General features: G+C 34.0%; 2 protein-coding genes across 11 annotated transcripts in view; both read right to left on the bottom strand.

Annotated features, from left to right (window-relative positions):
• Positions 1–13,487, bottom strand: part of LOC110615211 (probable acyl-activating enzyme 16, chloroplastic) — a 41,764-nt gene extending 28,277 nt beyond the window's left edge. For 2 of the 6 annotated variants that reach the window (XM_021756980.2, XM_021756984.2), the window contains exons 1-5: positions 12,966–13,486; positions 12,696–12,893; positions 7,112–7,226; positions 5,994–6,081; positions 3,997–4,208 (exon numbers count right to left, since the gene is read on the bottom strand). In XM_021756980.2, coding sequence (XP_021612672.1) covers positions 3,997–4,208; positions 5,994–6,081; positions 7,112–7,226; positions 12,696–12,893; positions 12,966–13,133 — 781 coding nt within the window. In that variant the 5' untranslated portion in view covers positions 13,134–13,486. Of the gene's footprint in view, positions 1–3,996; positions 4,209–5,993; positions 6,082–7,111; positions 7,227–12,695; positions 12,894–12,965 lie in introns of all 6 variants that reach the window. The other 4 variants (XM_021756985.2, XM_021756982.2, XM_021756981.2 and 1 more) reach the window with 4 other exon arrangements.
• Positions 13,488–16,198: 2,711 nt separating this feature from the next.
• Positions 16,199–27,974, bottom strand: part of LOC110615210 (kinesin-like protein KIN-UC) — a 41,636-nt gene continuing 29,860 nt past the window's right edge. For all 5 annotated transcript variants that reach the window (XM_043956891.1, XM_021756977.2, XM_021756979.2 and 2 more), the window contains 4 exons: positions 25,428–25,553; positions 17,840–17,983; positions 17,156–17,284; positions 16,199–16,671 (listed from right to left, as the gene is read on the bottom strand). In XM_043956891.1, coding sequence (XP_043812826.1) covers positions 16,523–16,671; positions 17,156–17,284; positions 17,840–17,983; positions 25,428–25,553 — 548 coding nt within the window. In that variant the 3' untranslated portion in view covers positions 16,199–16,522. The remainder of the gene's footprint in view (positions 16,672–17,155; positions 17,285–17,839; positions 17,984–25,427; positions 25,554–27,974) is intronic.

The following is a 27,974-nucleotide window of genomic DNA, read 5'->3' as shown; positions in this document are numbered from 1 at the left end:
AGGCCTGACCCAAATTTAACATGGTATCAGAGCCTCCCCATCCGATGTTGGGCGCCCTATAAATGTGCCACGCACCAGTAAAAATTCTGGGCGTAAGTAGTATATATACCCCAATTGGCTTGATGGGAATTATCAAGCATTTTCTCTCAAATCTTCTACTCTCTTTTTCTTCTTTTCATCAAAGTTTCATGGTATCAAAGCCAAGAAATTTGGTTCACCTTTGAGTGGCAGACCTGCCACCTTACTTTGGTGACTTTGTGGAAATCAGTTAGTCTCACCACCCAGCCCATTCCCCACGCCAGCCTCCGATCTATTTTCTGGCGAAGCACCGCCTCTGGACGCGCCTCCACGCGCCACCTGCATAGATTGCTTCCGGCCACACACCGGCACGTGCACCACTTTCCGGCGATCGTTTTACGACGGCGATCCTTCTCCCAGCTTCACCCGGCTCCGGCGACCACAGCCCAGTAGGTCCGGTTGTCAGATCAGCCCGCCTTCACACGTCCGTCATCCACGCGCGGACGCGTGCACATCCTCCGACGACCATTTCACGCCGGCGACTCTTCCTCCAGCCTCGCCCAACACCGGCAACCCCAGCCCAGTAAGTCAGGTCGTCAGATTTACTGTTCACAAGCGATCTTTTTGGCAGATTCGGCTCCTTTTTGCAGATTCGGGTCTCTACTTGGTCCCTTGTTGTTTCAGAATCTCTCTCGACATGTCTGAGAAGCAAAACCCCCTCAATACAGGTTCTGAGTCTCTTAAACATGTCTTTTCAATTGCTACGGTTAAGTTGCAAGGGAATAATAATTATGCGTCTTGGGCTGCATCCGTAGAATTATGGTTTGTGGGACAGGGATATAATGATCATTTAACAAAAAATGCCACTGATAGACCCAACTGGGTTAAGATTGATGCTCAACTATGTAGTCTTTTGTGGCATTTGTTGGATCCAAAATTGTTTGCTTTGTTTCAATCTTGTAAAACTTGTTGTAAGGTTTGGACTAAGGCCAAAACATTGTATATTAATGATATACAACGCATCTATAAGCTTGTGTCAGATATGGTTCACTTACAATAAAATCATCAGGATATGGCTAGTTACTTGGGTCAAGTAAACACTCTGAAAGATGAATTTAATTCTCTTATGCCCCTTACTAATGATGTTGATGCGCAAGAAGGACAACGTGATAAATTTTTAATGGTTTTGGCATTAATTGGATTGCGATCTGACCTTTGCTCTGTGAAAGATCAAATTTTGACTGGTTCAGTTATTCCAACTTTAGAAGATGTGTCAGCTAGGCTCTTACGTATTTCCCTTAGTAAGAGTGATGCTACAGATATGGAATCCTCAGTTTTGGTACAAGGAAATCAAGGACAAGGAGGCAATCGCAAAGGTAAAGGAAAGAAATTTCATTGCACTAGTAGGATCATAGCATTTATAACCTTTTTAAAGCCGAGAATAGCCAAGAAAGACGCATTTAACTGATTGGGGCTGGAGTTTGTCTTTACCAGGGGTATGATCATGAACAAAACATATACATCCAAAAACTCACAGTGACAACTGGTTGGAGGTCTGGTTAGGAAAGAGAACCGAATGAGGACTCTGATGCTGCAAAACAGAGGAAGGCATACGGTTGATCAAATAGCAGGCAGTAAGGACCGCCTTGCCCCAAAAACGCAGCGGAACATTATGATGTATAAGTAAGGTGCGGGCGGTTTCAATCAAATGCCGATTTTTGCGCTCGGCAATACCATTTTGTTGAGGAGTATGGGCACAAGAAGTCTGGTGAGTAATACCCTGAGTAGACAAGAAATGAGAAAAAGAGGAGGAAAGATATTCTCGTGCATTATCACTACGCAAAACCTTAATGCGAACACCAAATTGATTATGTATCTCAGCACAAAATTTTTGAAAAATGGAGAATAACTCAGATCGATTCTTCATTAAAAACAACCAAGTGCAACGAGAATAATCATCAATAAAAGTAACAAAATACTGAAATTCCAAAGTTGTACTGACACGACTTGGACCCCAAATATCTTAATGAACAATATCAAACATCGAAGTGGCCCTGTTATTGACTCGCTTGGGAAATGAAGTCCGAGTTTGTTTCCCAAGTTGACATGACTCACATGATAAAGAAGACAAAGAAGAAAGACTCGGGACGATTTTCTGCAATTTGAGAAGACTAGGATGTCCTAAACGGTTATGAATAAGCTCAGCGGACGTAGTAGAAACAAAAGCAACTGAAGAGGTGGAAAGGTGGTACAATCCTTGCGACTCAAATCCTGTTCCAATCATTCTCCCAGTACTCCAGTCTTGCACAAGAACAGAATCAGCAGTAAAGGTTACTGAACAATTAAGATTTTTGGTCAATTTGCTAATAGAGATTAAATTATATAGACATTCAGGAGTGTACAAGACAGTAGTTAAGGAAATAGAAGGAAGAAGTTGTACATCTCCTATACCTTTAACTTGAGTTTGTGAACCATAAGCTAGGGTGACTTTAGATGGTGTAGAAGGTGAAACAAGAGTAGAGAAAAGATTGTGATTACCAGAGATGTGATCAAAAGCACCAGAGTCTAGGATCCATGGACCAACAGGTGAAGACTTAGTTAGACAAGCAAAGGAATTACCGGAGTGAGCAATGCTGGTAGATGGAGGATGTTGCTTAGCTGCTTAGGACTATAAAGTAATTGAATCTAGGTCCTGAGATTTGTTGGTAGGTTGTGGAAGCAGACCTTCTTCATTAGATTGGGCAAGATGGGCTGCCGGCTTGCCAGTATTATCAGATTGATTGGACCGTGGTGGTCGGCCATGTAGTGCCCAACATGCATCCTGTGTGTGACCTTTTTTATCACAATAAGTGCAATGAAATTTCTTTCCTTTACCTTTGCGATTGCCTCCTTGTCCTTAATTTCCTTGTACAGCCAAAACTGAGGATTCCATATCTGTAGCATCATTCTTACTAAGGGAAATACGTAAGAGCCTAGCTGACACATCTTCTAAAGTTGGAATAACTGAATCAGTCAAAATTTGATCTTTCACAGAGCAAAGGTCAGATCGCAATCCAATTAATGCCAAAACCATAAAAAATTTATCACGTTGTCCTTCTTGCGCATCAACATCATTAGTAAGGGGCATAAGAGAATTAAATTCATTTTTCAGAGTGTCTACTTGACCCAAGTAACTAGCCATATCCTGATGATTTTGTTGTAAGTGAACCATATCTGACACAAGCTTATAGATGCGTTGTATATCATTAGTATATAATGTTTTGGCCTTAGTCCAAACCTTACAACAAGTTTTACAGGATTGAAACAAAGCAAGCAATTTTGGATCCAACGAATGCCACAAAAGACTACATAGTTGAGCATCAATCTTAACTCAGTTGGGTCTATCAGTGACAGTAATATCAGTGGCATTTTTTGTTAAATGAATATTATATCCCTGTCCCACAAACCATAATTCTACAATATATAAATAGAATCAATTCAAGGTTTGTAGAAGAGCTAGAGACCACTACTTACCTAAATTGACGAAAGAAGTGAAAAATTCCAAAAGGAAGCAAGCCAACAAACTCTAGTAATGCGGCCAATGAACAAATCTTATTAGCTGTATGTTATCTAATTCTAATGAAATACCGAAAAGCACAATCCTTAAAACTATAACAAATAACATTTTTACCTGAATGTCCATAGTTATATGCTACTGCTGTTTGTCATTCATTTAGCTCTCAAAAGCATACTAATAATTTCCAAAAACATGCAATTAAAAACATTGTTAAAGAATTGTTCTGCAAAGCTAATACTAGTGCCTTGGGACTTGATTTCTGCATTCCCAAATTAAGACAAACAAATGAAAGACATTCTCTCTAGAATATTAAATGGGGTATAAAATTTAGGTTTGAAAACCTCTGCTGCTGGGAAAGGTTTCCTAAAGGGAGATTCAAAAGATATATAAAATGGATATATTGACACAGCTGACCAACTTACAAGCATAATTAGAGTCAAACAAAACTCTACGGCTCTCTCGTCCCATGTCTATAATTTCTTTGTAAGTAAAAACAGGTATTCCATCAATTTCATTGACAGCTAGGCATGATTTATCTCCCCAAAGAAGAATAGCAAAATTGAAAACTGCCTTGGAACGAAATGTTTCTGCAATCCGATTGAACAATTCAGGATTGTCCACTGCAATTGCAACACTGTAGGAATAAGAATGGAAAAAATTAAGCAATATGACCAATGCCATTAAACATTGAAGGTAAAAGAAATCCACAGAAAAGCTCTTCTTATATCTCACCTTTTACATGGTAATATTTCGTTACTGTCCTATCATAAATCAAATAGAGCAAGTGAAGAAGCCTTCCACAAAAATGGCATTATCGCATTCAGGGATGACGATACAACCTAGATATGGACCACTTAGAAACAGTAATACTATCAATTCAATTTTATATGTTTTGATCTGTTTGTGCCATATTGTGCAAATCCAATATTTAACATGATGAATGATTTGATTATCTTGTATCACTAATATTTTCAATTTTCAATTGTTATTCTTGAGCAAATCTGCTTTTTATATTAGATTGATATGCAACAAACTATAACATCTTTCCTTGTATTTTATGCAAAAACTCATGCATATTATATTCAGAATTGATTTAGCACCATCACTAATTAGTTTATATGCTTGTCTCATGTTTGATGGAATGTTCAATTAGGGATGACGATAGAACTTAGATATGAACCACTTAGAGAGCCTAACTATCAAATTCATTTTTATATATTTTGATATGTTCATCTTTTGACTAATTGAGTAGATTCTAGGTGCAATTAGAGATCAAGAAAAGAAGAGTCTTCTATTATCTATAATTTCTCATGGTATCTAAAGAATTTTGGAGAATTTTAGAATGTTTTTGTATTTTCAATCTTGATCTTTACAAATGATTTATATGACTGTTTATACACAAAGCATTACAACTAAAAAGGAAGCAAATAATCAAATAACTACATAGATAATTAAGGATCATAATTTATTACTAGAATTCGTAATCAAATCAAATCATATCATTAGAAATCAACAAATAAGTCAACACTCCCCCTCAAACTGGTGCATAGATGTCGCACATGCCCAACTTGCAAATCAGATTATAGTAGGTTCTATTGTTGAGCCCTTCAGTAAACACATCTGCAAGCTACCCAGTAGAAGTCACATGAATTTGGCTCAAGACACCCTCTGTTAATTTTTCTTTAATGAACTTAGCTCACAAGACACTATTCTCCAATTGTTGTTTATGGTTAGATGCTCATGCTAGATTCATGGCAGCCATTTTTCCTAATTTTGTCTGAGTGTCAATTCTATCTTTGATTTGAATGCTTCTATTTGGAACATTAATGTTGTTACTTGTACCTATATCAGAGTCTTTATTTTAATTGTCATTGGGATTGCTAAGAAAGTTTTGCAACTGTTGAAACATATTTTGCATCCAAGACTTGAATCGAGCAATCCTAGCTTCCATTTTTTATTCTACTTGCACCAATCTAGCCTTATTTTGTGCCTACATTTCACGAAGTAAGGATTTCAATTCCTCACTTAAGCTTGTTGAATCTCTCATGACAATTAGCTCTGATACTAATTTGTTGTGGTCCCGGATCATAGATCCCATTATGGAATGATAGATAAAGAAAGAACTCATTAGAATAATCTCTTAACACCTCAAGACTCAAGAAATGAAAGAGTTTAATATCTCAATTTTGGGAATAAATCTACTTATAAGAATGAATGACAATAATACAACCTCTTATATTAAATAAATTGTAAATCCCCTTTCAATCAACAACCAGTACAAAAATCCTATAAACTATCAAATCCCTTGTTATGGTGTGAACATAATTTGTATAGAATTAGAATAGATTGTAAAATCATAGGGCTAATAAGCACAAGAAGGATAAAGGAATAAGCTGAAAAGAAAAACTTTTATACAAACCTTTCAGAGTGAGTGTATATTTGCAATAGCTCTTCAATGGAAGATCTTGATCCCCTCACAGTATTAATTGCTCCCATAGCCATTGTACCTAGGACACAACAAATTTATTCAAAATGTAGTTCAACTCTAAATACAAATCAAATGCACAACATATGAAAAGTGTAAAAAACAAAAGAGGAGGGATTTGTGAAGTAAAGCTTCATTATTCCCCCAAGCTTGATAAGGAAAGTATTAATTACAGAATTACAGATTTCTAGGCTAATTTCTAGGACCCTAATTTGTGATATATAATTACATGCTTCAAATAAGGTAGGATATCTCAACACTCCACACTCAAGTTAGAGTATACATGTCATATGCTCTAGGCTTTTTTAGTACAGACATTTGCTAATCGGTCATTTGAGTTGAAAAAACTAATAGCAATACAACTTGATTCAATGTTTTGTCTAATAAAATGACAATCAACCTCTATATGTTTTGTTCTTTCATGAAAGATTGGATTTAAAGCAATATAAAGGCAGTTTGATTATCATAAATTAATTTCATTCGTTTAACTTCTCCACACGTCAACTCTTGAAGAAGTTGCTTCAACAAGATAAGTTCACAAGTCGTTAGAACCATAGCTCCATATTCTACTTCTGCACTAGATCTAATGAGAACCTCATGTTTCTTACTTTTTTAGGATATTAAATTTCTCTCCAATCATAACATAGTATTTTGAAGTTGTTGACCAAAAATAAAGGTTTCTAATTAGGAAGATTTAGATCTTTGGAATTCTAATTAGGCTTAATTATAGGGATTTCATTCTTATTGTAAATATTCCTAATTTACGTTGATTCTTTGTATATAAATACTCAAACCTTATAAAGATCAATTCAATTGGAATAGAATTAAAAAAAGTTCAACAACAACTATAGTCACTAACTCACATAATCCTAATTATAGGGATTTTATTTCTAAATGAAAAAAAAGTTCTAGTAGTGACCAAAACCATGGGGCTAAGGAACCAACATAGTCTCAAATAACTACAGTCGCTAACTCACACATAAAAGATAGGCAAAATGTTGCAGGCCTAACAATAACTTCAACAATCAATGATAATTGAAACCGACATGCACCTTGATCAGCTACAAGCCACCGACAAGAATTATCGGCAAAAAGAGCAAGTTTCTCATTGGGCTTTAATCCAATAACTCTTAAACCTTCAGAAAAATGTAAAATTTCCTGCTCCAACTGCAATTTTGAAGGGAGAAGAAAGCTTTGATGAGAAAAATACTGAAAGTTCAGTAACTTGCTTTCTTCAATTGTTCAAAGAACAACAAATCACTAAAAAATGAATAAGCATCAGTAGGGGGGAAATTCAAGAGTTAATGAAATTGAACCAAATGAATGGTCATACTCGCTAACATGAGTCGAAAATTAGCTTGCCAGTTATAAATTAGGAACAGATATTAAGCAGCATACCATACAGAACAATAAACTTAATTACACATCAATCTAACATAGAATAAAAGGGTAAATTTTGAAATTTAATCTTTACCCACTTAGGTAAATACATAGAAAGATGTAGTAATTTATTCTCATACCAACATGATTACTGCTAAAACCATATAAGGTCAATGGTTTTAAATCGCAGTCGCAGTTGCGGGTAACGGAAACAGGCCTGTAACGGCTGTAATGGTAGCGGCCCTAGCGCTATGCAAATATTTCAAAAAAATTTGTAAAGTTCATAAATGAAATGATATTGATTAGATTTAATTCAGAATAATGTATACAAATACATAATAAACATATATACATAAAATATAGATTATTTAATTTAAGTTAAAGATCATATAGTTTAAAATAAAAAAATCAACATAATATTTATAAATCGAGTAAACTAATAGCTCAAAATACAATTTTAACTCAAAACTAACACTTTAATTCACAAAAAAAAAAATTTAAAAAGGAAAAAAAAACTAAAAACTAAAATAAATAAAATTTAACTAACTTTTTAGAAGAAATAAGCTTGGAAATAGAGTAGTTTATGATGGATCTAAGTTTATATGAGAAATATGCAGGGAAAATTGAACTTTAAAACAGAAAGGGAAGAGAAAACTTAAAAAATATAGCTCTTGAAGCTGCTGAAAAGTGTAGAAACTAATGAAAATGAGAATAAGAGGCAGAAGAGGAAGGGTATAAAAGAATTTCAATTACTGGTGCCGTTACCGTTATGTAATGGTAAATAAGAGGCAGAAGAAGAAGGATATAAAAGAATTTTAATTCTTGATAAGGGTCATTACCATTATGCAACGGTCATTACCGTAATGCCTGCAAATCAGGGAGAGCCATTGTATAACAGGGTAACAGTCCCCCTAAAACACGTTACATAGCGGCCGTTATTTAAAAACCATGCTTCTTGCCTCCAACTATTAAAAATAATCCTTCACTTCATTTTCTTTCAATATTCAAAGTGGTTAATAGAAATAGGAAACACATAGCAACTTCAATATTCATATTATAAAGGGTAAAAGAGCATAACATACTAGTGTGGAGAAATACAATATCGGTATGCATAGAATTTGAAATTGAAGAATTTTTGGGAGGAATTTCAGAAGTTCTTTCAATTGAACCATCTCTTCTTTGTCATTTCTTATCATTACCATATCATCAATATGAGAAGAGTAATTTAACTCTTATGATGTCTGATAAACAGGGTATGATCAGCATTGCTATGTTGATAATGATTGTTTAAGTCCCTATAGAAGAATGTATTTTTCAAATCAAATTGTTGTAGGTCCTAATAAGGCAGATAATGCAAGATAGCAATATTCTGATTGAGTTCATTTTGGCACAGAGGCAAATGTCTCTTGATAATTCACTCCATAGTATCTTTTAATTGACCCATCTGCTTTGTATTTCACAATGAACACCCACTTGCACCCAACTGGTTTTTTCATGTGGAAGAAATATCAACTCTCAAGTATCATTTTTAGCCAAGACTTTCATTTCTTCAACCATAGCTCCCTTCCAGTCCACTTATAATTTTTTAGAGCTTCTTTCCAATTATGTGAAAAAGACACATAGAAAATAGACAAGACAAAGGCTTTATACAATAGATACAGAGAACCAAAGAGAAAGTTAAAAATAGAGTATTTAGTGCAAGAACTAACTATTTTCCTTTAAGGAATTGGTTTATTTAGATCATCAAGAGGTTCAAGGGCTAGAGATAACTCGTCAAATGGAGAAGAGGAAGATTCTTGATACCGAATACGCTGCACAATGGATTTTTCTATTTCTACTTTATCTCTTCTTGAATATCTCCTTAAATTTAGTTTGTTCAAACGTCCAATTATCTCTCTCTGATCCACGTTAGGAGTTTCTCCATGTACAGTAGTCTCCCCCTGAGTAAAACTCTCTAGAATCACATAACTAGGAATTATCTCTTCTCTCTCATTGCTCTCTCCCTGAAAAGGTGATTGGGCAGTACTGAAGTAAGGTTCAATTTCTCTAAGTAACATCCATACTGACAAAATATTTTCTAGATTTAAGACCCTTCGAATCTAGTTTCCCAACTATCCTAGAATAAACAAAACACTTGCATCCAAACACTTTTGGTGGAATAGTATAAGTAGTTTTCCCTTGTAGCACCTCTAAAAGACTTTTAAAGGTAAGAGCTTTAAGAGACATTCTATTAATGAGATAAGTTGTTGCTAAGACTGTATCTCCCTAATAAGTTTTTGAAATATTCATGATGAAAAGAAGAGATTTGGCTACTTCCAACAGGTGCCTATTTTTCCTTTCGGCAACACCATTCTGAGCACTAGTGTACAGACAACTAGTTTGATATAGTATCCCATTAGATTCCAAATAGGAAGAAAAATTACTATCCATATACTTTGTGCCATTATCGGTTCTCGTAATTTTTATTTTAGCATCAAGTACAAACCATCTTGTGAAAAGGTTCAAAGCAAGAAAATATATCACTCTTTGTCTTTATCAAATAAACTCAAGTCATCCGAGTGCAACAACTAATAAAAATAACAAACTAGCGATTACCAAACAATGAGACAATTTGAGTAGGTTCACAAACATCAAAATGGATAATCACAAAAGGAATTATACTCCTATTGTTACTTAAAGGATAAGCTTGTATGCTTAGCATACTTATAAGCATCACAAAATAAAAAACCAAACTGGGTTTTGAAAAATAAGTCAAGATAAAGTTTTTCTAAAGCATAAAAGGATGGATGTCCCAACCGCCTATGCCATTGTATGTTTTCCTAGTTGACATCCATATTTTCTCCAAAAAGATCCTAAGATGAACTAGAACTCAGATCCCTTTCAACAAATATAAGTTATTGTGCAGTCTATCATTGTCATGGTTAAGAAAAGTTTAGTTTTAGATAAAATATTAACAGAAAAATGAGTAACATAAAAAACAAAAGATAGCTTAATATTTGGACTACACCCAACAGAACCGACTCCAGAGAGGAGTGAAAGAACCACCGGCTATTCTGACAGTATCCTTGTTTATACATAGAAGATAATTAAAAAAACATTTAGCAAAGTCCGTCATGTGCCTATTTGCACCAGAATTAATAATTCATAGATCAGTATTAAGAGACGAAATGTAAGCATTATGAGAAGCACTCACCCTAAGCAACAAAATCGAGTAGAAAAATAGTGTGCTGCCATGTTGCAACAAGGCATACTCAGACCCAGCTAACCCCTTTCTTCCTGTCCAGCAATATTGGTTCCCAAAATAGATTGATGAGTTGTTAGAAGAATTAGGAGCAGCTCAATTTTTCACTAAGTTGGATTCAAGGTCTGAGTATCACTAGGTCTACATGTATCCACCAAATATCAAAAGGACTACATTCCGCACACATCACAGCCAATTTGAGTTTGTAGTTGTCATTTGGGCTCACCAATGTCCCTTCCACATTCCAAACTCTCGTGAATGAGATATGTGGGCCATATTTACACAAATTCATTTTAGTATACTTTGATAACATTTTGGTGTTCAGTAGAACATGGGTCGAGCATATGCAATATCTAAGGATAGTATTCCAACTCCTTTCTGATCATCAACTATTCCTGAAAAAATTAAAGTGCTCTCTTGCACAAACTTGAGTTACATATTTGAGTCATATGATAACTTTAGCAGGAGCACAAGTTGATCGATCAAAAATTGCAGCAAGGCTAGATTGGCCTTAACCTCACCCGACTCCCCCTGAACAACAAAGCCAGGCTGTTGCTCCATATAAACCTTTTCTTAAAGGTCACCATGAAGGAAAGGATTCCTTATATCTAATTGATGTAAAGGCCAATCATAGGTGGCTACCAAAGATAGCGAATAGAAAGCCAATTTGACTACCGAAGAAAAAGTGTCAGAACAATCAACTTCATATGTATGAGCATAGCCTTTAGCAATAAGGTGGGCTTTTAACTGAGCCGCATAACCATCAAAATTCACCTTAATTGTAAAAACTCATTTGCAATCCATTGCTTTCTTACTAGAAGGTAGAGGTACCAGGTTCCAAGTACCATTACGATCTAATGTCACCATTCCCTCTTGCATTGCAGTAGGCCAACCGAGATGGGATAAGGCTTCCTTAACAGTTTTAGGAACAGTAATAGATTCCAAAGCAGTGATAAAACAACTAGATGAGGGGGACAAATGATTTTAAGACACGAAGATGAAATGGGATAAGTAAACGTACATTTACCTTTGCAAATAGTAATGGGTAGGTCTAAATTAAAAGCAGGAGTGGAAATGGTGGCGGGATCTTCCGACGAAGAAGCTGTTGGTGCATGGCCTAAATCAAGAGTCTCCAACCTCTTATAATAAACATGAATAACAGGATGAACAGTGACTGAAATAGGCAACTTGTAGGATGTTGAGGTAGAGACACTTGTTTGTTTGACTGAATATAATAATAAATTATTTTTCTCACCCTGATTTTCATAAAATGGGGGACTGAGAGAAAAAAGGATTAGACTCAAAGAATATAACATCAGCAAATACAAGATAAGGCTGGAATAATCAAAAAAGACACATTTGAGGGATTTGGTATCCAATTTCATGATATATGGACGAACATCACGCACAAAGCAAGTGCAACCGAATCAAATCGATTTTGAGTAGAAATTGATTTGAATCAAACCAACCTGGTTCGATTCAATTTGATTTGATCAATTGAACTTTTTATTTTTCAAATCTTATTTTTAATTTTTAAAATTTAATTGAAGCAGTTATAGGTTAGCTACAGTCTAATCTTTCTATATTATAAAAAATAATATATTATTAGTCATTAATAGGTTCAGTTCGAAAACTAAACATAACCATAATTTTTGAAAATAAAAATAAAAAAGAATAAAATAAAAACTGAACATAAAAGAATAAAAACTAAACCAAATTTTCAAATTAATTTGATTTGGTCAGATTCGTCTATTTAAACAGAATAATGTTCACTATTTTAAAGACCCTAAAAATAAAAAATAATTAAAATACTTATAACGAGTATAGAAAACTTGCAACAATGCACTTTTAATAAAATCTAGTGCAAATAAATGTAGAACCAAAAAAGTACAAAACGATAATAAAAAATAAAAATAAAAAGAGAGATCCTACTTCGTACACGGCCATAAATCAAAGCAAAACCAGCCAAAAAGCATGTAAACAAGGAATTTAGAATCAAGTAATACAGAACTAACCTCTTTATAAGTCAGTTTTGTGGGTGGGTCATGATAAGGATCCACCAGTGCGACCCGATCCCCATATTTCTCAGCGGAAGTCCTCCAAATGTCAGGAACTGCTCTCCACTCATCAGAAGCCATGGCACCATTGTTTTTACTCGTAAGCAATGCCTTTTCCAGGCAAGGCGAACACCTTCTCACCTTCTTTTCCTCTACCTACCAAATCAAACCCACAACATTAATTAAAATTCCCAACAACAAAAAGCATTAAAATTTTCAGAGAATCACCTCGGATTCGCAATAAACTCGAAATCGTCCCACCCAAGAGATTCTATTGCATCTTTTAAACAAGATTCTGTTGTAGTTCTTGAAATTACACCAAAACTGAGTGTGGAAAGCGTGTATACGATCACAAGGGATGGAGTAGATAAGGTTAGTAGTCGTTACAGAAGCCATTTCCTTTCCTTGCTTCTCCTATTTGGAAAAGAAGAAAAAGAAGATGGAGGAATTATATTTTACAGATTCAGCAATACTCAAACTCCAATACTTAAACCTGAGCCTAGCCTACCAACTGAAGCTTTTATTGGTAGAGAGTAGGAGACGAAGAGAAAGAAAGAGACGATGTTGAAGGAGAAAAGGGTGGACAATGATTCTTTGGCTTTTACTAATTTGTTTAATATAAAACGCGAAACGAGAAGATTCCATTGTTTTTCAAGGGACAGTAGATCATACATGTAAAATGTCCGATAAGGAAAGAACACCAAGCGTGAAATCATGAGGTTTTCTTCCGTAGGAGACTGCCACTGGTGTGGTTGGGTTGGGTGTGGACCCACAAGGATTCAGCCACTGTATCCCCATAAATTATAGGATAATTGAAATATACTCGCTGACATTTAATAAAACCGACAAATTAATTTCTCCTTTTTTTAATATTGAATAATTTAATTTTTAAATTTTTATTTTATTAATAAAATATTCTCTTTATTTTATCATTTTTATTTTTTTAAATTATTATTTTTTAATTATTATAATTTTATTCTATTTTTTAAAATTTTTTAAAAATATCTCTAATATTTAAAATATATTTAGTTTGGCTCATTGAGTGTTTAATATATTGTTGATATATAAAATTACTAAAAAGAAAAAATTTACATTTACTCTTCTTTCCCACATGGATAGAATAAGATAAACGAGAATTAATTCTAACTCCCACATGATTAAAAAAAAAGAGTAAAAAATCTTGAGAAGAAAATTATTGTTAATGGCATACTTAAAAAGTTATCCAATTGAGTTATACCTTTCCATCTCCCTATTAAAAATCTAAATTGCATATCTAACCTTTCCATCTCCCACATGATATTCTAGGTAGATATTGCATATCATTCGTTAATTATACTTAAATTCATAGACTAAAGTGTAATTTATTCTAATATTTATAATATAATATTATACATAAATATAAGAAACCTTAAAAGCCAGGCATATATCTATCATTGTTAAGCATCTCATTAGGAATATTAATTAATGCAAAATCTGCTAGTTTTATTAGACCAACCAATAAGCACAGTATTGCTTTTAGAACTTTATGAAAGTTCCTATTGATAGTTTCTCTTTATTGAACTTATTTATTTGAAGCTCCCAAAAAAAGAACGTATAAAAACATGTCAACTTTCTTTAAAATAGTTATTTTCTTAGAACATTTTAAGTGATAGTTTTTTATCAGGTCTAAACAAAGTTTTATTAATATATCTTTGTCCATTCTGAATAAATTAATACATATTTTCTCATTACCTCTCATTATTTTTTGTAACCATAGTGTGGAATGAATTCATACAAAAATTTTCATGAATATAAGACACATAATAGCAAGATATAATATTAACTTCATATATTATAGTTTGCCAAATTTTATCATTGTCATCATTCGAAGCTGTGGGATGTAAAAATGTATCGGTAGGGGAGTATTCCGCCTTAGAGGGAAGCACCCGCGCGAGCAGGAGTGGACGAAGCGGAAGCGAGAATGTCGGCTTGAGTAACGCAAACATTGGTGAGAATCCAATGCCCCGAAAACCTAAGGGTTCCTCCGCAAGGTTCGTCCACGGACGGAGGAGGTTAAGTTAGCCGAAAGATGGTTACTAATCATTCGCAGAATAACATCCATTTTCTATTAAAAATAAATAAATGTTAGATATACAAGCAAAATATAATAATTCTAGAAGCACATGGCTTGAATTTTATTTCAATGTTAAAAATTTCTAATCAAGAATTTACATAGCTAAAAGTCAAGCCCATTAAAAATTGGACCAATCTATCTTCATTATCAACTTCACTCAAAAGTTTAGAAGCACCACCAGTTACACTAAGGAAAGGGCCTTTAACCCATCAATTCATCTCATAATTTTTTGAATCTGGTAAAATACACCATAATAGGCATATTTGATTGAGTAAAAGAACTTTTCTCCTTCTTTAGCCTGTAGAGCAGTGGCCCATAGCTTTCACTGAAGCTTTTTTTGATTTCTTTCCATAGTTCTTTTGTAGGAGTGGTGTAAATGGATGCTTCTGCCAGTTCTTTGTCAGGAGGTTCAGAATCCAGGTGGTCACCATGTTGTCCACTCTCTACCATTTTTCATATATGGCAGAATCAACCTCAGGTATTTCACATTTTCCATTTATAAAACCAGGTTTGTTCTTAGCTGTCAAGGCAATAACAACGGATCTGCTCCAGGAATCGTAGTTACTGGCAATCAGAGGTTGCAGTAACCAAAATCAACCCAAGGCGATCAGAGTTGTGCAGATTGTATATCTCATCGGTGGGTTTTTCGGTTTCTTCGACGGCTTTGCTGCTTTGGTTCACAGCAGATTCATCATGATATGTTGCATCAACCATTTGAGTTACAGGGTAAAAGAGTAGGAGAAAGGCTAAAGTAAATCTCAGCAAGAAGAACATGCTATTTGCTCTGGTACCATGAGCAGAAATAGCATAATTCAATATTTTATTGATTGTGGTACAATGTATTTATGCAGTATAAAAGGAGTCCTAAAGAATTGTTTCGTATTATTTTCAACAGCTGGGTTAAAACCATTGTTCCATTTCCCAAAACTTCTAAGTAAATTGTGATTGGAACACCCCCTGTGCCTTGATACTTATTCATATGAGAGTTAGAATCTTGTTGGGAAACTATGACCACCTTCGAGCCTCGATTAATGCCTTGCCATGCGAGATGACAAATCGAAGTTACCTAGAAAATCGCCTTAATTAGTTCATTTATTATGATGCAACTTAGAGTTTAGTTTGCCTAATATAGCAGGCCAAGAGACTCGAACACTTGATTCATGACCCAACTATTAGAGTTTAATTTGCCTAATGTAGCATCACTAGGTTATTGAAGGTCATGCATTCCATTGATTTGGCTGGAGAATATGAGAGATGCAAGCCATAAATAACTTTTCTCAGTGTTGTCAAGTGGGGAAGCGACATACATGCTTTTCAAGTTAACAAGGAATGAAGGGTAAAGTAGAGACATGAATTGGTTTCACAACCAAGGAGGATTTCATTTTGTTATATGTTGTTCTTCTAGTAGTACATTAACGACTGACTTTTAATCAATTTTCAAATGCTGAAGGGCTTAATTGATACAACTGAACTAATTGAATCAAACTGCATGCTAGGTAAAAGTTTGAGGGGCTAACTTAGATCTTTGGCCCAGGAAAAATGGAAGATGATGTATTGTGGCCAGGACAGCTTTTCAAAAAATTATCAGAGAAATTCTGAAGAATTTACTATTGATTTTGTAACCAAACATTCTATTGTTCGGAGGAAATTATGGAAACTTGACAGTTTGCTGCTACATTCCAAGGATCTCAGCTTGAAAAGTTGGGTTCATTTTCAGTGTCTTCTTCGCTAGGTTGCGGATATCATCCCTACTAGATTCAGCTGATATTCGTGCAAGTTCTTTAACACCTCCTCCAGAAATAAAATCTTTGACATTGTCCTCTGCAAATGGTAGAGAATTGTGTTAGTTGCAGGAGATGCATAATTCGCCTATGAAAGCCAAGAAAAATGCATACATGACGCACCAAACAATAGAGAGCTAATAGTTTAACAGGTGGAACTGTAAAATGATCACTCGGGAAATCAATCTATAAATTGGCTGAATTGTGTTCAATTCTATTTCAATAAGCACATTGAGCCTAACAACTTTAACTAAACAAGTTATCAAATTTATAAACCCTTGCATCATTAGTTCGCTTCAAATATACCTTTATTTTTTCCCCTTTTTTTTCTTCTGTGCTTGATAAGATTTCAAACTTATTAACACAAGATTTTAAGCTGTATCATGATGCTTCTTATTCAAGGTAATTCCTCCCAATCATTTTTTAATTTATGTAGAATTTTAACATTTGGTTTCAAACTTTCCTCATAGTTGTAAAAGATCCTTAGTACTAAGTCAAACCTCAAGCATAAGGAGTAGTTTTACCATTTTGAGCCAAATGACAAATAGCTAGCTCCAAATGGCGCCTGGTTGAAGCTGAAGTAGTTTTAGAGTTAGCAATTAACCACTCAAGAGTACCATATTCCATTAGTAGTGAACGGCTCTTTTTGTGTCCTGTAGAAACAAGAGGCTTGTTTTAATAATGATGAGTAGAAATAATTTGTAAGTAATCACATATATTACATACTGGCAAACCGAAACATAGTCATGTTGATTTGGAAGAAGCATTTCATGCAGCATCATGCAGCAGGTGAATTTTGGCAAAATACCATCTTTTGATGGCTCTTAAAGCTTAGAACGGGCTACATCTTTCAAATTACTAATATGTTACGTGTTTGCCTTGAATCTCCACAAAATGTTAACATGTAGACACCCTCTAAAGCAATTGGATACAATTGAAAGAAATTAGTAATTTATGAATAAAAAGGATAATATTAAAAATAGTAGGTTACAACAAATAATAATAATAATAATGCCAAGTTCAATATATATTAGACCATCAAGTAAAAGATATTATTCTATAGCAGACTGCCATCCACTCAAGGCTCAAGGGAATGCATTTCCAAGTTCAAGAATGCAATTGAAGAAATTATTTGTCAAGAGCTCAACAGCAAAAAAGATAATAATTCAAGGGCAAATTAATATATTTAGCGTTACTGATCCACAGACCTTGAAGTATGCCTCGAGATTCACATTTTGCAAAATTAGCCATCCCCCTTGCAACTTGTGCAATGACATCACTATACTCGGATCTTGCCATTTCCAAGAGGGCCTTTATGCCTCCATCTTCTTTAAGCATCATATGCAACCTTTCTGTTATGCAACAAAATTATCCGTTTAACACTAATCTCTTATATTTGATACATGAGCCTTCAAAAATCTGTCTTTGTTCATTTTCAAGCAAGATATTTAGAAAAGTTCCAGCCCATAATTATTTGTTCAATGCTGAGAAACTGTCGAGAGATTGCAACGAGATCACAGTTCTAAATGACAGGCACAACATGGTATACCCCATTATATAATAGCCTCAGAAAGCACCTGAAATGACCATCGAGTTATAAAAACATCCCTCCCCCACCCTCCATAAAAAAATGGATATATATACAGCTCTTCTTGCAGAAAATTCATTGTGATTTCTCATTTTATGTGAAGAAAACTTGTCTATTATACCCATAACAAAAGGGGCTTAATACCTCCATTTTGCCTTCTTTTTTGCATATTTTATTGTTGCAAAATGTAAAAAAGACGTTATGCAGTTAAAAGGCCCGAAGTTGATATCTAGCAAGCTCAGCTTTCAACATATCAATTGAATCATAAAATCTAAGAATTGGATCTCCAATGCTCAACCAAACAAGCACTTAAAACTAATTTTGTTTGGATGGTAGAATTTAAAATATGAGATTTGAATTTAATAAAAGTACATGTTTCAATTGATTAGAGTGATGAAATACAATTTGGATTAGAAATTATTTATAAAATAATATTATTTTAAATCCATTGTAAAAAGATCTTAATAAATAAAATGGTATAACTTGAAATACATAACTTATAAATAGTTTATAATAAAAATAAATCTAATTCCTAAATTTCAAATGTTGGTAACCGTTGTAATATACAGCTGTAGATATAGAGAATCAAGATAATTATCTTACCTTGCATAGAGTGCATAATCATAGGAAGATTCATAGGATCAATTAGAGAATCAATTATAGGAGTAAATGTAGGATCTCTTCCTTTTTAAGGTCTTGTATATGTGTATAAATACCACCATTCAGAATAGAATAAACACATTAATTATTTTCGCCTAGTTTTTTGTTGCCTCTGCTCAATTCCAACCCTTTGTGCTGTTTTGTTTTTGGCACCTCTCTCTTTCTTGGTGGTGCTTTGAAGTAGTGGATTTTGTGGGATTTGTGACGTTGCTGGATTGGGTCTCATTCAAATATAATTTTCGGGTACTATTACAACTCTTTAGTGCCTTTCAGTGTTGAGTTGTGTTTGGTTTTGGAATTTTATTTGTTGGTTGAAATGTTTTATTAGTTAAAATTTTAAAAATGCTATCAATAGTAAGTCTATGATTGTCAAAGGAGGATAAGAAAATAATAATTGAGATCAAAATGTTGCAAAGACCAATAATTTAATTGATCTTGTTTACGGGTACTATAAGGAATATGGCCATACAAAGAGATACATAAGAAGTTGCAAAATGTAAATTAGAAAACTCCAGTGGTTAATTTTGCTATAACCATTTCCTTTTCTAGGAAGAATGTCAATATCGTGCTGATAAATATGCTCAGTATCAAGATCCATTCAAAATGTTCATTTCAATTACTACAATTGTTGAGACGGGTAAAACATGTCATGTTTCCTCCTCAAACAAATGGGTCATTATTTCTAGTGTCACAAATCATATGACAAGTAATCCTATACATCTTCTAGTTTTCAATCACACAACGCACTTTCTCTTATAACTATAGCTAATGGGTTACATACAATCTTGCCTTTAATTTAATGTCTGTGAGTAGACTTATCAAAAACCTAAATTGTTGTGTCTCTTTCTTCCCTTCCCTGATCAATCTTTTTTGGAATCTTACGACGAACAAAATTATTGGTAAATGACATGTATTTGATGGTCTCTACATTTTGAATGCATGGGTGCCTCGGTCAATTGCTTATTCTAGTGTGCTATCTCCATTTGAAGCACATTGTCAGTTAGGACATCCTTCTCTATCAATTTTAAAAAAGTTATACCCCCAGTTTCATAATGTACCTTCACTGGAATGTGAGTCTTATCAATTTGCAAAGCACCATTGTATCTCACTCAGTCCTAGAATCAATAAACAGACTGAATCCAGCTTTGAACTAGTTCATTCAGATCCTGTCCTGTTGGTTCTACAACTGGATTAAGGTATTTTCTTACTTTTGTGAATGATTTTTCTTGGATGACCCGGATCTATTTTATGAAGAATTGCTCAGAGGTGCTTTCTCACTTTTGAGGAGTAATGATACTAAAAAATACATACCAAGATTATTATTTTAGACCTATATGGCTCGACATAGTATTTTTCACTAATCATCATGTATTGATACACCTACTCAAAATGGAGTAGTGAAAGAAAGAATAGACATCTTCTTGAGACTGCTCAAACTCTGCTATTCTAAATGCAAGTTCCTAACCAATTTTAGGCTGATGCTATCTCTGCTGCATGTTTTCTCATTAATAGCATGCCATCTATAATACTTAATAATGATACTTCATACAATGTTCTCTTTCCTAATAAGCCATTGTTTTCTTTGCAACCACGAATTTTTGGCACTATTTGCTATATTCGGATGTCGGATCTAATGTGACTAAATTTGATTCTAAAGCTTTAAAGTGTATCTTCTTGGGATACTCTCGTCTTCAGAAAGGGTGTCAGTATTATTCTCCAAAACTCCACAATTATTAGTCTTTTTTGAGAAGGTCCCATTTTTTTCTGCAGCATAAGCCTTTACCGGTCAGAAGGAGAAAGATAAGTGGTTCATTTATAGGGTCACGTTAGATAATGAGATCTCTACTAGTGTGTCTTCCCCGGCACAGCCTGTTGAAGGTGTTCCTTCTAGTACTCAGTCTTCTACCAAACCACATTCAGCACTAGAATCTATTTCGCCATCGGAACGTAAAGGTAAACAACATTGTAAGCCTATCTATTCTGTTACTAACTTTTTTTCTTATGATGACCTGTCTCCCTCTTTTAGCTCCTTAATTGCTTCTCTAGATTCCATTTTCTTACCCAAGACAATTAAAGAGGCCTTGTCCCATTTTTGGTGGCAAGATGCGATGCTTGAGGAAATCAAGACTTTAGATGATAATCATACATGAGAACTAGTTGAATTACCTCAAGGCAAGAAGGTTGTGGGTTATAAATGCTATCAAAGTCAATCTAGATGGTTCTGTGGCGAGGCTAAAGACCCATCTTGTCACTCAAAGATATATATAGACCTATGGAGTTTACTATTCCGATACTTTTTTTCATGTGGCCAAAATGACCTCGGTTCACTTGTTCATTTCCTCAGTTGCTTCTCAGCATCCTTTACACCAGTTAGATATCAAGAATGCCTTTCTGCATATAGTTTCATTAAGGCGAAAGACAACACTAAGGCAATAGAGTCCCTTATCACCTGAAGCGAGAGGCTAAATTTTTTATATATTATGTTTATGTATATAAAAAAATATCAATGGATATCCATATTCAAAAGAAAGAAACATATTATTTGTAAAAATATAAGAGAAATAAATTATTAATGCATTACCCATTTAATCAATAATTTAAATACACATAATACATATACAAAAGCCATCTAATATAAATAAAAAATAGGTTATAATTTTTGAAATACTAAAATTAAAAACAATAGAACAACACCCATTTAAAATAAATAAAAAGCAATTTGTAATTTCTAATTCAAGCATAAGCAATAAAACAACATAAATACATATAATAATAAACTAAAATTGCAAGAACAAAAAGATAAATAGAAGAATTATCACATATTTGAAGTAAGAATAGAAGATAGTGAATTTATAGAAGATGAAGAGAAAAAGAGAAAAGGAGAAGGAAGAGAAAGGAGAAGAGAAAAGGAAAAAAAGAAAAAAGAGGAAAAAGAAAAAGGGTACTGCATCTGCTTGTAGATTGCAGCTGGCGTGAGGCTTAAATGAAGAGGAGAAGAAAGAGAAAGGAAGAGTAATTCCACCTACAAACTAACATAGAAAAAAGTAAAAAGCAAAAAGGAAAAAGTAAAAAAAGTCAAAGATTCTGAAAACATTTATTATTTTCTACTAAAATAACACTTTTCCATGCCTCTCCATCTTCTTCTTCTTCCTTCCCTTTCTTCTTGTTCCTTCTTATTCTTCTTTTCTTCCTCCTGTGTTTGGAAAAAAAAAATTGTAGAGAAGAGGCGACGCCTCAAGGCGCCTAGAGCCTAGCGCCTCCCTTCACTGAGGCGAATGTCTCAGTGCGGGGCAATGGCACCTCGCGTTGCTTGCTTCCTTTTTCGGTGCCTTTTCAACACCTACCAACACTGTCTGCATGGTGACCTCCAAAAAGAAGTGTATATGGAGCAACCACCTGGGTTTATTGCTCAAGGAGAGTATATAAAAGTTTTCCATTTGAAGAACTCTTTGTATGGTTTAAAGCAGAACCCCCGTGCTTGGTTTAACAAGTTCAGTGAAGTCATTCAAGAATTTAGGTTAAAAAAAGGCAAGTGTGAACATTCAATCTTCTACAGACATTCAAATGCCGGTATTATCCTTCTTATTGTGTACGTTGATAATATTGTCATTACAGGAAATGATTATGTAGGGATCTTTTCTTTCAAATTCTTTCTACATGCTAGTTTTTATATCAAAGATTTGGGTTAGCTTAAGTATTTCTTGGAAGTAAAAGTTTTGAGGAGTAAAAAGGAAATTTTCTTATTTCAAAGGAAATACGTCATTGACTTACTTGCATAAACTAGAAAGTTGGAAGCTAAACCCTTTAACAGACCAATGATTCTGAATGTATGTCTCATAAAAGGTGATGGAGACCCCTGTGATGACCCAGAGAGGTACAAAAGATTGGTTGAAAAGGTTAACTACCTTACGGTGATGACTAAGTCAAATATTATTTTTGCACTAAGTGTTGTAAGTCAGTTTATGTCTGCATCTACAGTTAAACATTAGGCACTCTAGAACAAATTTTATGTTACTTAAAACGGATTTCTGGACTCGATATACTCCATAGCGATCATGGATACACTACAGTTGAATGGTTTTCAGATGCTGATTGGATTGGATCCAAAAGTGATAGAAGTTCTACTATAAGTTATTGTGTCTTTGTAGAGGAAATTTAATCTAGTGTCTTGAAAAAGCAAAAAGCAAAGTGTTGTATGAAGGTCTAGTGCAAAATCTGAATATAAAGCTATGGCTCAATCCACTTATGAAATTTTATGGATAAATTATTTGTTGGCAGAGTTTGGTTTGGATGTCTCGTCCCTCGCAAAACTATGGTGTGATAATAGACATCTCCAATAAATCTATGGCCTAATAATCAGGCTGCCCTTCACATTGCCTCCCATTCGGTATATTATGAGTGTTCCAAGCACATTGAAGTTGACTGTCACTTTATCCAACAAAAGATTTTAAGAAATTGTAATTTCTACCGGATATGTGAAAACATAAGAATAACTAGATAATTTATTGACAAAAGCATTAAATGGGCCTCGAATAGAGTATCTCTGAAACAAGTTGAGTATGATTAGTATCTATGGTTTGGCTTGAGAGGGAGTATTGTAATATACAATTGAAGATATAGAGAATCAAGATAATTACCTTATCTTGTATGGAGTGCATAATAATAGGAAGATTCCTAAGATCAATTAGAGGATCAATTATAGAATTAAATATAATCTATTCCTTTTAATGTCTTGTATATGTTTATAAATACCACCATTTAGAATAGAATAAACACATTAACTATTTCCTACAAATCTAGTTTGTTACGGTATCCAAGTATAGCATACAAGTACTTCACTAACAATTGAATCACTTTTTTTAACTATGTTATAAAAAAATCATATCATTTATATTTTTGTTAAACATCTGAATATCATGATTGAAAATTATATGATATTATATTTTCATATAGGAGAAAAAAGAATAAAAATTGAGTGATTGTATGTCTTGAAGTAATATTAAAAAAATTATCTGTTCTTCTAAAAATTAATTCAAATTAATTGCAACTTTAAAAAATTATTCATGTGCCTTGCACGTGTAACCATAAGATGAATACAAGAGTTTAGAACACAATATTTGAATTATTTTAATTGAAGAAAGTTAGAATTTCACACAAGACTATGGTCAAATATTTCAAGTCTGGTATTTCTAAATCAAATTAATCCATTCAGATACTGCACAACAAGATAGGAGCAGTTATTGCACAATCGGGTAGGTATGTTTTTGGATTTAATCTGGTTTCTTTCAGCTGTTACCCGACATTCCAATCAGGTTTCCACTTAGCCCATCTCGCCCAGTTGTGGGTGTGATAGGACGGTTCAATTACTTTTTTTTAGTTTGCCCGTCCAATCTAAGCTTTCCTAGTTTTTCTTTGATTAAAATATCACTATCTATTAGATGGAGGGAGGGAAGGAGAGAGAGAGATTTAAAGTCCTTTGCAGCCTCGTTTACATGCAGCTTGTTGAATCCCACATTGGTTGTGAAAAGGGGTAATGTGCCCTTTATATGAACCATAGGCAATCCTCCTCCTTGAGCTAGCTTTTGGAGTGAGTTAGGCATGGTCCAAATTTAACATGGTATCAGAGCCTCCCCATCCGATATTGGGCCTCCCTTGAATATTTTGCGCACCAGTAAAATTCTGGGCGTGAGGGGTGTTGTGAATCCCACGTCGGTTGTAGAAAGGGTAATGTGCTATTTATATGAGCCATAGGCAATCCTCCTCCTTGAGCTAGCTTTTGGGGTGAGTTAAGCCTGACTCAAATTTAACACAGCTAATGGTTAGAATTTTTCACTTCTGGCAGTGACTTTGATAAGTATATTTTTCTTTGATTAAAAATATAATTGCACACTTGTACTTTATTACTTTTACCTATCAAACACTTTAACTTTAATTATAACCCAATAAGCACCTAAACTTTAAAAAAATATTACTTTTAAATACAATTTTGATAAATTCATAGTTTTAAAGTTGTGTTTAAAAGTAAATTTTCAAATCCATGGTCTTAAAGTTGTATTTAAAAATAAGTTTTCAAATTTATGGTTTTAAAATTGTGTTTAAAGTAGATTTCTTTTTTAAAATTTAGCTGTTTAAATAATGTTTTTTTAAAGTTCAAGTATTTAAAAGTAAAGTTTTTTAAAGTTTTGGTGTTTATTAGATCATGATTAAAATTGAAACGTTTGATAGGCAAAAATGCTAAATTACAGGTGTGCAAGTATGTATTTTGCCATATTTCTTTTCTTGTCATTTGACTTTTCTTTTGGTTTTGTATATAAATATTTATTATGAAATATGGATCAACCATTTCAATTTATGCATTTGATGCTAGTTATTTAGTGGGACGTATTTTGCTTTTCTTATAAATCATTGTATTTGTGCATATGCTCCTAAAAGAGAACAAACAGCAATGTAAGGCCATAACCTAGTTTCAAGTGTATCCATGTTTAGCATCCGGCAAAATTGAATGTCTAAAAGATGTGACCTCATGGTTAAATATCCCAGCAGCTTACCATTTCCACATAAATTAGCTAGAGCACCAGCTACCATCCTAAGAGTTTGTGAATCATCTGTTTTGGATGCTGTCACTGCAAGCAGTTTTGCGCCACCTTTGCTCACTATTAACCCTTGATTCAGTTCTGCAAAAAATTTGGAAAGATAGATTATAATTTAGAAACTAACTAATTAGTTATTTAGCTGTCAATCTCATCATTTAATAATATTTTCTATCAGAAACTAACTAATTAGTTATTTAGCTGTCAATCCCATCATCTAATAATATTTTCTATATCCTATTATTCATAAAAATTTCTTTGGAATGATACAAAAGCGACCAGAAATCTCTCTGTTTTTCTTTTTTTTTTTTTTAACATGTACACAGAAGAATATGATTATTGCTGAAAAACATAAGCCATACAGTAAATTGTTCGCGTAACATTGTAGTGAGCCATGCCAGCCCAACAGGTCAGTTTTTGCTTTTATTATGATAATTTTTTTATTGTTTTGACTTATACTTTTCCTCTAATAAAAAGGAAAAATGATATTATCAAATATCAATACAGAACTTCATCTATGTTTATATTACGTATAAACTCTCATAAATAAATGTAAAGTAAAACTCAATTTATGAAACAATTTTGAAGAATGATATTAAATCAAAATGTATTTGTTTGAAGCTACATGTGCTGATGAAATTTTTCTCATGAGTAAAGAGAGAGAGAGAGGGAGAGAGATGAGAGACAACACTAGTGATGTGCAAGGTTCCTAGGGATGGATCTCAAATTGAGCCAAAAAATCGTATTGAACCGTACTAGAATAAAAAATGAATGTTAGAACCTGTAATAAGATAAGAAATAATTGGGCAATTTTAGTATATTTCTTCATTAAAGTAAATAGGTATATATACAGATTACGAAGCCTTGTTAAAGCAACTCCTAATAATCCTCTATCAATCAATTAGCCTATGATCATGTAATTTCCTATAATCATGTACAGATTATGTTCACACTCTAACATTCCCCCTTAAGTTGGATCATAGATATTTATCATGCCCAACTTGTTAGAAAGATATTCTATTCAAGGCCCATTTAAAGTTTTAGTGAGTAGATCACTCAGTTGCTCTCCTGTCTTCACATAACTGGTGGAGATTAAATTTTCTTGAATCTTCTCATGTATGAAATAACAATCAACTTCAATATGCTTAGTCCGTTCATGGTATACTGGATTAGAAGCAATGTGAAGAGCAGCCTGATTATCACACTAGAGTTTCGCAGGTGATGCAACATCCATATCAACTTCCTCCAGCAGATGCTTTATCCACAGAATCTCACAAGTGGATTGAGCCATGGCTCTATATTCTGACTCGGCACTGAATCTAGATACCACATTTTGCTTCTTACTTTTCCAAGACACTAAGTTTCTTCCAATAAATATACAGTAGCCTGTAGTCGACTTTCTATCCCTTTTGGATCCCGCCCAGTCAGTATCAGAAAAACACTCAAGTGCAGTATGCCCATGATCTCTTTAGAGTATACCGAGTCCAAGAGTTCCTTTTAGATAACATAAAATTTGTTATAGAGCGGCCCAATGTTTCACCGTAGGTGCAGACATGAACTAGCTTACAACGCTTACTGCAAAAGCAATATCTGGCCGAATCATCACCATAAGGTAGTCCACCTTTCCAACCAACCTCCTGTACCTCTTTGAATCATCACCATGGTTTAGCTCCCATCTTCCCAGTTTCTGCAAGTAAATCAAGAACATACTTCCTTTGAGACAGAAAAATTCCCCTTTTACTCCTCAAGACTTCGACTCCTAAGAAATACTTAAGCTGATTTAAGTCTTTGGTATGAAAACTTGCATGCAAGTAGTTTTTGAGAGAAGAGATCCATGCACTATCATTCCCTGTAATGATAATATCATCAACATATACAACAAGGAGAATAATACCGGTAGCTGAATTTTTATAGAAGACTGAATGGTCACACTTGCTTTTTTTTCAACGTAAATTTTTGAACAACTTCACTGAATTTGCCAAATCATGCATGGGGACTCTGCTTCAAACCATACAAAGAAGACTGGCAGACTTTCCCATACTCTCCCTAAGCAATAAACCCTGGTGGTTACTCCATATACACCTCCTCTTGGAGGTCACCATGTAAAAATGCATTCTTTGTGAGTATGTCTATAATTACTACAGAGTTATGCCAAGTCCAAGGGTACCTTTTAAGAAACACAAAATCTGTAGTGTTAAGCCTTTATCAAATACAACTTGGTAGTTCCAAGCTACCAAATGATACTCTCAATTTGGTGTCTTTGGTACACATCAACCGCAGAACTTAGCACCCAATTTTCCTATTTATTCAAATAAGTTGAGAACATATTTCCTTTGCGATAAGAAGATATATTTCTAACATCTTATGATTTCAATGGCCAAAATGTACATTAAGGAGCCCAAAATGTGGCTAGAGGAATTATTTTAAAAATGTAAAGCATGTGAAGTATTTTAGGAGAAATTTTTTATTCTATTCCAATTGAATTGATCTTTGCAAGGTTTGAGT

This window comes from Manihot esculenta, chromosome 5, assembly GCF_001659605.2.
Source record: "Manihot esculenta cultivar AM560-2 chromosome 5, M.esculenta_v8, whole genome shotgun sequence".
Lineage (NCBI taxonomy): Eukaryota > Viridiplantae > Streptophyta > Magnoliopsida > Malpighiales > Euphorbiaceae > Manihot > Manihot esculenta.
This window is presented reverse-complemented; position numbering and strand designations above follow the sequence as displayed.